At 45.3% G+C, this 13,193-nt stretch overlaps 1 protein-coding gene across 2 annotated transcripts in view; it reads left to right on the plus strand.

Annotated features, from left to right (window-relative positions):
* Positions 1–12,750, plus strand: part of LOC139264623 (macrophage mannose receptor 1-like) — a 332,729-nt gene extending 319,979 nt beyond the window's left edge. The window contains exon 30 of one of the 2 annotated variants that reach the window (XM_070881368.1): positions 3,439–3,490. In XM_070881368.1, coding sequence (XP_070737469.1) covers positions 3,439–3,443 — 5 coding nt within the window. In that variant the 3' untranslated portion in view covers positions 3,444–3,490. Of the gene's footprint in view, positions 1–3,438; positions 3,491–10,832 lie in introns of those variants that run through there. The other variant, XM_070881367.1, reaches the window with a different exon arrangement.
* Positions 12,751–13,193: the final 443 nt, after the last annotated feature.

The raw sequence follows: 13,193 nt of genomic DNA on the forward strand, positions 1-13,193 counted from the left end.
GACAGATGCTAGGGAGAGGGATGCAGTCAGTGGCTAGGGAAAGCTGTTTGTGGCGGGGACCAAAGACAATGGCTTCGGTCTTCCCAATTTTTAATTGGAGAAAATTTCTGCTCATCCATCACTGGATGTCGGACAAGCAATCTGACAATTTAGAGATCATGGAGGGGTCGAGAGCAGTCACAGTAGAAGTCACAAAGAACATATCAGAAATTGTGGGTACACAAGGATCTAATAAGAGTGAGGAGCTTCAAGTAATTAATATTATTAAAGAAAAAGTACTGGAGAAATTAATAGGACTAAAAGCTGACAAATCCCCTGAACCTGATGGCCTACATCCTGGAGTTTCAAAAGAGGTGCCTTCAGTTAGCCTGACAACAGTCATAGGGAAAATGCTACAATCTATTATTAAGAAAGTACTAAAAGGGCGCTTGTAAAATCAAAATATGATTAGGCAAAGTCAACATCGTTTTATGAAAGCGAAATTGTGTTTGATAAATCTATTAGAATTTTTTGAGGGTGCAACTAGCAAGGTAGATTGGTGCTGGGGCCTCAACTATTTACAATCTATGTTAATGACTTGGATGAAGGGACCGAGTGTAATGTAGCCAAGTTTGCTAATGATACAAAGATGGGTGGGAAAGCAAATTGTGAGGAGGACACAATAATCTGCAAAGGGATATAGACAGGCTAAGTGAGTGGGCAAACATTTGGCAGATGGAGTATTATGTGGGAAAATGTGAGGTTATCCACTTCGGCAGAAAAAATAGACAAGCAAATTATAATTTAACTAGAGAAAAATTGCAAGTGCTGCAATACAGAGGGACCTGGGGATCCTTGTGCATGATACACAAAAAGTTAGTATGCAGGTACAGCAAGTAATCAGAAAGGCAAATGGAATGTTGGCCTTTACTGCAAGGGGGATAGGGTACAGGGTATTGGTGAGGTCACACCTGGAGTACTGCGTACAGTTTTGGTCTCCGTATTTAAGGAAGGATATACTTGCATTGGAGGCTATTCAGAGAAGGTTAACTAGGTTGATTCCGGAGACGAGGGTGTTGACTTATGAAGATAGGTTGAGTAGGTTGGGTCTATACTCATTGGAGTCAGAAGAATGAGAGGTGATCTTATTGAAACATCTAAGATAACGAGGGGGCTCGACAAGATGGATGCAGATGCAGAAAGGATATTTCCAGTCATAGGGGAAACTAAAACTAGTGGACTCGGGGCTAGATTTTACACTTTTGTGCAGATCGCCCAAAAATGGACGGTATTTATGGCGTGGGCAGTAAAAATGGGTTTTCAGATTGCCGGCTTGTCGCCTATTTTCAAAGCCCCTAGTCTCCATTTTAAAAATTGGGCTTTACCACGAGCGATATGAGATGGGCGTTAGCATTAAATATCTCTGACCTTCTGCCATAAAGTGTCGCCGTCCTTAGCAATGACATGGCAACGCTCATTTCCCGCGATTCAGGAGGTCAGGGGTCATTATTACATGCGCAGAAGAGGAGACGGAGAGAGAGGGAGCAGAGAGGGACTGAAAGCGTGTGTGGGTGTGGTGTGTGCTTGTTTGGCTGTTGTGGGAGGAATGAGGGAGATTCAACAATAGCAAAAAGCCTACTAAGCACCAAGAACATAGTTGGCACCGAGTTTTTGTCCAACCAATAATATATAACATGGAAGGGATGGAGGAGGCCCTGCAGCTGTTAGCCAGGAACACTGGTGGCAGAGGGCTCCCAGTGGTCCCGGAGCGTGACACTGCACCCCAAGGTGCCACACCCCCCTTGCCAACCACACATGAGAGCTAGGAGCAACATCTTGCTTCTGGCTCGGAGCACGTTCCCACCTCAGGACCGTCCTCGCCCATATCCGTCCAAGCAGCGATTCAGCCGTCATCCCCTCCCCCCCAATGAAGCAGTGCTTGAGGAACTCCTCAGCCAGGTGGCTTGGAGTCAGGAGGGGAAGGGGAAGGGGTAGAGGGTGGGATGAGTAGCGTGGAGGGGGGGGCGGGTGCGGGGTAGGGTTGGTTTTTACAGATATACTTATGATTTCAGACAAATGTTCGGTTGAAAGGTTTTTTATTTAACATAACCTTCTTCTGCATTGGCTCAGATAGCTGCTCCGTTATACACTGGTGATTCCTTAACAGGGTATAATTACACTTAACTTCAATCAACTTAAACTTTAACTGTCACCAAGGTGATGCCCACCATTGATGTATGACCTGCACACCCAGCAGTATTTCAGCCTTGTAAATACCACCAACGTTCTTTCAGGCAAAGTGCTCATTTATGAGCTCCTGACATAAGAGTCTTGCAGCTATGATGCCACCATGGGCCCTTTCAAGTGGTCTACAGGGGGCGGTGGCATGGCTTCAGCGTCAGCCTGATTGTGTGGCCCGATGTCAGCGTCCACCTCATCATCCTCCTCTTCCTCTCTCTCCTGAGGTGGAACGTCACACCCTTCTGACAATTCTTGTTCCCTCCTGATAGCCAAGTTGTGCAGCATGGAGCACACCACCACGAATTGAGCTACCTGCTCAGGGTGGTATTGGAGCTCACCTCCTGAGTGGTCCAGGCATCTAAAGCGCTGCTTAAGCTCTCCAATGGTTTTCTCAACCATATTGCGAGTGGTTCTGTGGCTCTCGTTGTATCACTTCTCGGCTTCGGTGTGGGTGTCACGCAGGGGGGGGTCATTAGTCAGGTGGCAAGGCCATATCGTTTGTCACCAAGCGTCCAGCATTGACCTTGTGGCTGATTGTTAAACAAGTCAGATACAGCGCTCTCACGCAGGATGTGAGCGTCATGGATGCTGCCCAGAAATTTAGCATTCACTGCCGTAATAATTTGTTCTTGGTCGACAGCGAGTTGCACATTCAGGGAGTGGAATCCCTTGCGGTTCCTGAAAACCTCAGCATCCTGAAAAGGTGCCCGCATCGTGATATGCATACAGTCTATTGCTCCCTGCACCTTGAGGAAGTTAGCAATTCGGTAGAATGCTAAAACCCTCTCAGTCTGAGCCTCCCTGGTCATAGGGAAGCTGATAAAGTCCATCCCGCATGCGTACAGGGCTTCAGTGACCTGTCGAATGCAGCAATGTGTGGCATGCTGAGGCAGAGCGCAAATGTCTCCAGCTGAGGCCTGAAAAAAACCCGACGCATAGAACGACAGTGCCGCGGTGACTTTGACCTCGACGGACAGTGCAGTACTGATGGTGCTGCCAGGCTGCAGATCTTCCCTTATGAGCTGGCATACCTCAGTGATAACCTCTTTGTGGAAGCGCAGTCTCTGAAGGCAGGTGGTGTCAGGTAAGTTGAGGTAAGACTGCTTCTCCCTGTACTTGCGGGGGGCTGTAACGTCTGGTCCTCCTCATCAGTCTGTCACGTCTTACATTGGCCACATAATGCAGTGGAGCATACCTTCTGTCATCTTGTGTCTGCAGCATGAAAGTGGTCATCAAGAGAGGGTGAGAAAGGACAGGCCCCATTCCAATAGCTATCTGTTTTCCATCGATTGGTCACAAAAAATGAATGTTCCCATGAAGACAACTATTAAATTCCAATCGTCCACAGTATGATAAAGATGTTTGATCAGATGTTCACATCACCTCCAAAAACCTCCAGAGTACATCCGAACTCCCCCGAGGTTGAAGCAGAGCAGCCTTTTAAATGATGCGACATGTGATGAAGAACATGGCGTCCATACCGCTGCGAGTAGTTCCGGTTAGTTCCACTTTTTCGGCAAGTGATATTGTGGGCGAGATGTGTGCGAGGTGCCGAAAGTAAGGATGGGTGATATACCAGGCGTTAGTTTTGGCAAATGTGATCTTTACAATAAAAAACAATGGCCAGGCGGTATTATTAAATCTCAGACTTAATTATGTGCCGAAAGTAATGCTGGGCGATATTATGGGCGTTGGGATCACCCATTCTGATGATTCTGCCCCAAAAAAGTGGGCGGACGGTATTATTTACTCTCGGCGTTACACACATGGGGAAAGTAACGCTCTGTGATAAGTTTCCGAGAAATGGCTGTTCGTTTCCATTTTGTGGCTAACAGGGCGATATCTGGGCGTTACACATCATTTCAGCGTTAAAATGAACGTTATGCATGCAAAAATAATGGAAAATCTAGCCCATAGTCTCAGAATAAGGGGCCGTCCATTTAAAACTTAGATGAGGAGGAATTTGTAAATCTATGGGATTCTCTGCCCCAGAGAGCTGTGGAGGCTGGGTCATTGAATATATTTAAGGCAGAGATGGACAGATTTTTGAGCGATAAGGGAGTAAAGGGTTATGGGGAGCGGGCAGGGAAGTGGAGCTGAGTCCATGATCAGATCAGCCATGATCCTACTGAATGGTGGAGCAGGCTCGAGGGGTCGGGTGGCCTACTCCTGCTCCTATTTCTTATGTTCTTATGTTCTTAGATAAGTGGGAATCAGTGCATGTTGTATATTTGGATTTTCTAAAGGCATTCGATTAGGTGCCACACAAGAGGATGTTACACAAGATTAGGGCTCATGGGCTTGGGGGTAATATATTAGCATGGATTGATGATTGGTTAACAGACAGTAAACAGAATAGGAATCAATGGGTCATTTTTGGGACGGCAGGGTGTAACTAGTGGAATGCCACTTGGATGATTCCTTTGACCTCAGTTATTTACAATCTATATCAATGACTTATATAAGGGGACTGAGTGTAATATATCCAAGGTTATTGACAATACATAACTTGCCCACCTAGCCATCAGTGAGGAGGACGCGAAGAGGCTACAAAGAGATATAGGGCTGGAACCGCCACTTTTCTTGCCTGCTTAATGCCCATTTAACGCCCATTTAACCACTGAAATGACGTATAACACCCAGATAGCGCCCATTTTGGCACAAAATGGAAACTGACGGGCTTTTTTAGGAGACTTATTGCCGAGCGTTATTTTCCCAATGGGCTTAAGGCTGAGAAAAAATATTACCGCCTGCCCACTTTTTTGGGGCGGAATCAGGAGAATGGGGGATTTCAACTCCCATCATTACTTTCCTCACAGACTTAACGCCAAGATTCAATAATAACTCCCGGCGATTGTTTTTTGTCGAAAAGAGCATATTTACCCAAACTAGCGGCCATGGAGATCGCCCACAGTCAATTTCACCACCTCCCACACATATCGCCCAGAATATCACCCACTCAAAAAAACACCCACTAAGAGTGGAACTAACCGGGACAGATGCCAGCTGTGTGGCTGGCATTTGTTAAGTCCCACCCTTATGTGAGGAGCTGATATCGGAAAGATTTGCCTGAAAGAGCGCTGATGTGAGTGACAACGCTGACACACTACTGTGTGTGTGCAGCTCAGACATCAATGGTGCCCATCAACTTGGTGCCAGTTAAAGTTTACGTTGATTGATGTTAGGTTGTATTTAATCCTTTCACAGTAAGGAATCATCAGTATGTCACGATCCATCTGAGACAATGAGCAACAAGGTTATGTTCAATAACAAAAGTTTAATACCAACATTGGTCTGAAATCATAAGTATCACAGCCAATAACACCCAACCCCCACCCACACCACGTTTTTTCCACCATTGACATGAATCACATGGTCAACATGTCCAGCAACACAGAATACAAAGGCAAAGCAGGAGCGTGGTCTCCAGCCCCCATACATTGCAACAAATTGCATACACCCAGATGGAGATATAACACAGCCATCACCTGCGCACATGCACCTCACTTTCCTTCCCCCCTCTCTTTCTTCTCCCCACATCTATCCCTTCCCCTCCTCGCTCCACGGTGCCTGGCCAAGGAGCTCCTCAGGCGGTGCCTCATAGGTGGGGGTGAAGGCAGATGTGTTGGTTGGACGAGTACGGGAGTGGGGGGGGTGCCAAGGGGGCAACATTCTCTAATGCAGAAGCAGGATCTTGGTCCTTGCTCTCATCTGTCGTTCACAGTGGTGGTGCTGAATCTAGGGGTGGAGTGCCACGCTCTTGGACCACTGGGAGGGCTGTGGCAGCAGTTTTCCTGGCTATCACATCCAGGGACTCCGCCATGCGTGAAATGCACTCGGTCATGGTGGCCAGGTGTCGGGATATGCCCCCCAATGATTCGATGAGCTGGTCACCAATGTCTACAGTCCTCCTGGACAACTGAACCATCTCTCCGCTGTCATGTCGCGCTTGTTGAACAGATCTGCCACATCCATGAGGCCTCCGCGGGATCGGCGCCGTCCTGGGGTCAAATGGGGTGCCCTGTGGAGAGGTGCTTGGGGCCGGCACCTCCAGAGTAGAGGTGGGAATGACCGGAGGAACAATAGATGGCCTTGGAGTGGAATGGGTTCTGGAATGTGGCGATGCAGGTTCTTCGAAGCCTGCACTCTCATCCGTCGAGAACAGACCCAGTGGATTGACAGGTGACAATCAGAACTCCTCAGCACCAGATGTAGTAGGATCGTCCGCCGACTCCTGCCCTGCGCCCCCACCTTCTGGCCTCTGTGGCCTTGCCTGGGGCCGCGCTGTCTGCTGAGCTGCAAGATACAAATGAGGTTGTTAGAGGAGAGGGGAGTGCTAGGGTGACAAGGTAAGTCCAGCGCTACTCACAGCATATGCACAACAAAAGCACCACAACTCTCAAAATCATCAATGACATCACATGTATGACCATCATTGTGGATTGCAATGATTTTCATTAGTCCAGCGTTATTTCTATGACACTTTTAGAAATCATCTATCATATATGATTGGTCGGATATGAGTTGGTGTGGCATCTATTGATTTACATCTCGCAATGGTGTAAGCTTTACTCACGTGGCATCATTTCAGGGTCTGCCGATGCATCCATGGCTGTCCGGAGATGCTTCCCCACGAGTGCGAGCATTCGCTCCTCCATATCAGTGATGTCGCTGGGGACTGGTGGCCCCCCACCCGTTCGCCTCTGCTTGGACCTCATCGTCGATAGCTTCTTCTGTAAAAGGTGACAGGACGACATGGCATGAGATCATTGTGTGATTTCATTGCTGGGTACTGTCACAGACACTATTACAACACATAACCGACAGATGTAATCGTGATTATGATGATTATTATCATTCTTTACATAAGCTTTACCGCAAGCTTTGAATAAAACATTCCCGGTCAAAGTGCAAGACCTCACATCTGCTGATAGTCACTCATGATTGTTACAATTCAAATTATATAAATATATAAGTACATGTAAATCAATGTAATACTTACTCTTGCGGATCCCACAAGGTTGTTCCATCGTTTGCGGCATTGGTTACCCTCACGCACCTCGTTGGTCGCCGACGAGACCACCTCTGCTATCTCGGGCCATATCCTCTGGTAGGGCTTTGGGGTGGGCTTCCCACGCCCTCCACATGTCAAATCACCCCAGCGTGCCTCGACTTCCTGCAGGAGGGAGGCATTTGCCTCATCCGAGAACCTCCTGGCTCTTTTGCGGCCTCCAATATGCTCCTCTCCCACCTCACTGCTCTCTTCAGCATCAGTCTCCACAGCGTGCTGTGATGTCTCCTCCTCGCCCTCCATTATAGGCAAATTCAGTCAAATATGTGGCTGGTAACAGCTACTTTTTGATTGCCTAATCGCTGTGAAGCTCTTAAGTCTCCCTCCTTCCTCCCAAAGCAGCCACACCACACCCAGCCACGCCTTCAGTCCCTCTGAGCTCCCTTTCTCTTTGTCTCCTCTTCTGTGCATGTCATGGAGACCCTTGACCTCCTGGATCATGGGAATCGAGCGTTGCCATGCCGTTGCTAATGACGGCCACATTTTACAGCAGAAGGTCAAAAAAATTTAACGTTATCGCCCATTTGATATCGCTCGCGGTAAAGCCCATTTGCAAAAATGTAAACTAGGTGTTTTGAGAATGGGCGAGAAGCCGGCGATCTGAAAACCCTTTTTTATCGCCCACGCCGAAAATAACGCCCATTTTTGGGTGATAAGCTCAAAAGTGGAGGTTCTAGCCCATAGACCAGTGAAGTAATTGGGCAAGAAGTTGGCAATGGAGTATAAAGTGTGGAGGTGTGAAATTATGCACTTTGGTCAGAAGAATGGAATAGCAAAATATTTTTTGAAATGTGAGAGATTAGAAAATGTTAGTATTCAGAGGGATTTGAGTGTCCTTGCACACGAATCACAGAAAGTTAACATGCACGTACTGCAAGCAATTAGGAAGGCAAGTAGTATGTTAGCCTTTATTAGAAGTGGGTTGTAGTATAAAAGTAGGGAAGTCTTGCTGCAATTATATCATGATCATGATCATGATCATCATCATCATAGGCAGTCCCTCATATCGAGGATGACTTGCTTCCACGCCAAAAAGGAATGAGTTCACAGGTGTTTCAATGAAGGACCTAATATTCCAGGTCCCAAACTATATCATCAAGGGTGGAAGATGCCTGTGCTTGGATTTTTTTCATCTGTGGTGGCCGTTGCACACCAGCCACCACACGGGCTTGACAGAGGTCTTGGTCCAGTGGCAAGGATTAACCAAGACGACTGGAGACCAGCAATGCTGCACGGACCTAGAGCGCACATATATCGCACTGTGGACTGGCCCGTGCTGCTGCTGGGCCCTTGCCTTTTCTGGGCCCCGAACTCACACCTCTCCTGGGTCCCGATCACATCGCTCCATGATCACTCGACGCTCCTGCACTTCTTTCTGAATGTCTGGCCGATATGTGACTCCAGACCCACAGCAATGTGGTTGGCCTAGCGAGCCCCTCATTTGTATCAAACCGCTATCTGTACTTGTGCACTGTGCTTGGTGTCCTCAGTTTAACAGGGTAGTGTATGATTCATACATTCACCCTCTTGCTTCATTGAGTCCTAGTTCGACGGGAAGGGCAGAGAGAAACACTGTATTAAAAACTGGTAACAATTTTTTTTTGCTTCTAAATTTGTTCTCTGGCTGGAGGTAATGCTACCTAGGCTGCAGTTGTCTCCCATTCCTAGTTCTCCTGAAGGGGTTGAGCGTCAATCAGCTCGTTTGGAGCTGGTGTACACCGGTAGGCCAGACTGAGGTGGGAGAGGGGTGTGACAACTTTTTATTTAAGACATAAAGAAACCAAGTAGTCACGGCTGGCATCCTGAACTCTCAGCCTCTAACTTGCAGTTATACAGAGCTTTGGTGAGACCACACCTTGAGTACTGTGCATAGTTTTGTTCTCCTTCCCTAAAGGATAAATCTCCTTACTTAAGGAAGGTGGAACAAAGTTTCACTCGAATGATTCCTGGGAGGAGATCATAAAATCATGGAAATTTATGGCACAGAAGGAGGCCATTCAACCTACCATGCTGGTGCTGGCGAAAAAAGGCTATCCTGCCTAATCCCACTTTCTAGCTCTTGGTCCGTAGCCCTGCAGGTTACAGCACTTCAAGTGCATATCCAAGTGTGTTTTAAATGTGGTGAGCGTTTCTGCCTCTATCACCCCTTCAGGCAGTGAACTCCAGACCCCCACCACCCTCTGGGTGAAAAAAGTCCTCCTCAACTCCACTCTAATCCTTCTACCAATTACTTTAAATCTATGCCCCCCCCCGCCACCCCGGTTATTGATCTCTCTGCTAAGATGAAGTAGCTCCTTCCTAACCACTCTATCTAGGACTCTCATAATTTTATACACTTCAATAAGGTCTCCCCTCAGCCTCCACTGTTCCAAAGAAAATAACCCCAGCCTATCCAATCTTTCCTCATTGCTAAAATTCTCCTGCCTGGCAACATCTTCGTAAATCTCCTCTATACTCTCTCTAGTACAATCACATCTTTCCTGTAATTTAGTGACCAGAACTGTATGCAGTACTCTTGCTGTGGCCTCACGATTGTTTTATACAATTCAAACATAACCTCTCTGCTCTTATATTCCATGCCTCAGCAGATAAAGGCAAGCATCCTGTATGCCTTCTTAATCACCTTCTCTATCTCTCCTGCTCCCTTCAGAGATCTGTGGACAGGCACTCCAAGGTCCCTCTGTTCCTCAAGAGGGCTGTCCAATGAGGAGAGTTTGAGTAGAATGGGCCTATATTCTCTGCATTTTAGAAGAATGAGAGGTGATCTCATTGAAATGTATAAAATTCTTAGAGGGCTTCACAGGGTAGATGCTGAGAGGCTGTTTCCCCTGGCTAGTCTCGAACTAGGGGTCATAGTCTCACGATAACGGGTCGGCCATTTAGGACTGCGGTGAAGAGAACTTTCTTCACTCGGGGGGTTTTGAATCTTTGGAATTCTCTACCCCAGAAGGCTTTGGACGCTCAGTCGATGAGTATATTCAAGACTGAAATCGATAGAATTTTGCGCACTAAGGAAATTAATGGATATGGAGATAGGGTGGGAAAGTGGAGTTGATGTAGAAGTTCAGCCATGATCTTATTGAATAGCGGAGCAGGCTCAATGGACCATATGGCCTACTCCTGCTCCTATTTCTTATGTTTTTATGTAAAGGCCAGGGAAATTGCCCGAGAGTAGATAGCTCCAATTTAATAGCGAGCATCTGTACAGACATACAAATCGAAAATACTGCAGATGCTGGAAATCTGAAATGAAAACAGAAAATGCTGAAAATACTCAGTAAGTCAGGCAATATCTGTAGAGAGAGAAACAAAGTAAATGTTTCAGGTCAATGCCCATTCATCAGAACTGAACAAAGGTCATCGACCTGAAACGTTAACTTTGTTTCTCTCTCCACACATGCTGTCTGATCTTCTCAGTATTTCCAGCATTTTCTGTTTTTATACCTGTACAGACATGACTGGCTGAATGGCCCCCTCCAGTTGGGTATTACCTTTGATGACATTACTTTGGAAATTTATTGTGTTTTTCTTCCTTTATCAGATTTACAGCCAAAAGCGATCACATCGTACAGCATAACGGGGATTGTGGTGGTGCTGGTTATTGTCTGTGCTGTAGGAGTAGTTCTTGCAGGCTACTTCATTCGAAAGCACAGGATGAAGACAACAGATGTGGATACAAATTTCGATAACACTCTTTATTTCAAAGGAGAGCCTACAGCTGGGCCCTGTGATATGAAATCTCTCGTGACAAATATAGAACAGAATGAACAAGGTTTAATGTAATTTGTATAAAGTGTTTAAAATATAGTGAAATAAACCTACTATGAACTGTACACAGTTAGACTGGAAACCAGCTTTAGCAACTTGAGTATTTGGCTAAAGCATGCTTTTGCTGCAATGTTTTGCTGTATTACTGTCTTTATATATATATATATATAGATATATATAGATTACTTTTGTTTTTATTCATGGCAAATCTTCCTGGCATAAGCTTTTAGAATTATGTTCAGTACTTTAGTAATTTTACTATTACAATCATTATACTCGGTTTCTTATGTAAATAGGAGAGAGGTGACACCTTATGGCATCATGACAAAGAAAACACTGGTATTGATATTCTTTAGCTGCTTGACATACTGCTCAAGTGATTATTGTAACTATCTGGCTAAGGGTTTCAATGAAGAAAACAGAAGACATGCAAACACCACACACATAGATATAGTCATTAAAAGCATAAGCTTCGAGCAAAAACAATAACATCAAATCAATAACAGAAAAAAATGGGCTTGAAATTCAGTTGAAGGTTTTTAAGGCGCTAAGGTCGGGCGGGCATTAAATTTAGCGCCAGAAAATAGTTTGCTATGGCAGCCAAGAAATTCAACTGTTGCGCCCTGACAGTGGAGTGGAGCGCTAAGGGGAACGTTCCACACTTCTCTTAGGGCTCTAGGCCGGGTGAGCAATTGAATATCCCGTGCTAAAGAGCCGGCTTCATAGCGCGCTAAGAGAGACCTCCCTGCAATAAAACAATCGGCACAAAAAACATTCCCTCACCCCAAATAATGGTAAATCGCAAAAAAAAGAATAGTATCAATCACACTTACCTCATGCAGTTATTCCTTCCCATAGTGCCCCAGGACAGCATTGCATGCCAGCTTTCTCTGATGGTGTTATTATGGGGCGCTACGGGTGCAGCGCAAACCAAATTTTGCATCCATATCGAAACCGGGGCATTGCGCACCAGCGCTGCGCTCCCGGGCAATACTGCTCAGTGCCGCCGGTACCGGCACACTGAATTTGCCGAGCGGCACGAATGCCAGAGCTCGCGGCTATAAACCTTGTCCAAATGAATTTCTAGCCCAAAGTATTTCACGTCCACAGTCATCCCGTTGTTTAGTTTTAAAAACAAACATGTAAGTATATACAAGATTAAACAATATTTTGTGAATTTTTAAAAAGACAACAAATTGCTCAAACTTTGCATCCTTCGATAAATTTCTGTTCACTATTAATGAGTGATGATGTGATATACGACCATTCAGTTTCATAGGCTCATTCAAAGTGCACAGATTGATGAAGTTGCTGGTAGTTTCTACACTGTTTCACATCTATACATCTGTAGAAATAGTATATAGGCAAACTTTTCGTGTTCCTGCAGAATGCAGCAAGCTGTGGGAATCCATCAAAACCTTGAATGTAACATTTATAAATAATGAAATCTGCAAAAAGGAAACCATATTCTAATAGCTAAAGCAGACTGATTTTTATTTTCTTAAATATATTGAAGTGATGTGTTGTTTTAATGTGAACAGTTTTGCAGAATTTCTGGCACATTACCATTTCTGTGGCCTACATATGACCAAGGAATGAATTGTATCCAGAATGCTTTAAAAACAGCAGTTACAAGCAAGGCAACAAATAAAATTTGTTCCCAGTAGACAACAAGGGTACAAATAACTTTTTCATGTGTGTGTATTGTATTTATTTTAGAAATCATATAATCTGTTCATGAATATACTCATCAGAAGCTAAGTAGCTGGCACCATGTGGTGGATTAACTTTTGATAAGAAAGATAGAATGTGATTCTGCACATGATGGTAAAAAAAAAGCATGAAAAAAAAATTGGGAAGACTTTGCTGGATAGTTTCGGAAGCAAAAGAGGTGATGATCACACAATATGTCTTCTGTTGTGTATAGAAGAACTCCATGAGGCTGAGTACTGTGAACTAAACTTAGTATGACCTTAGTCTTCTTTATTACAACTCCAGAGTGCCTAAACAACATGGCAACCAACCTTTAATACTGGCCCTGCACGTGTGTGCAGGTGACCATTTGGACTCCAACAGTCGTGCCCTCTGGTGGCAAGTATTACATAGTATACATACACAAGTATACATACCATCA

Source organism: Pristiophorus japonicus, chromosome 5, assembly GCF_044704955.1.
Source record: "Pristiophorus japonicus isolate sPriJap1 chromosome 5, sPriJap1.hap1, whole genome shotgun sequence".
In the NCBI taxonomy this organism is placed as follows: domain Eukaryota; kingdom Metazoa; phylum Chordata; class Chondrichthyes; family Pristiophoridae; genus Pristiophorus; species Pristiophorus japonicus.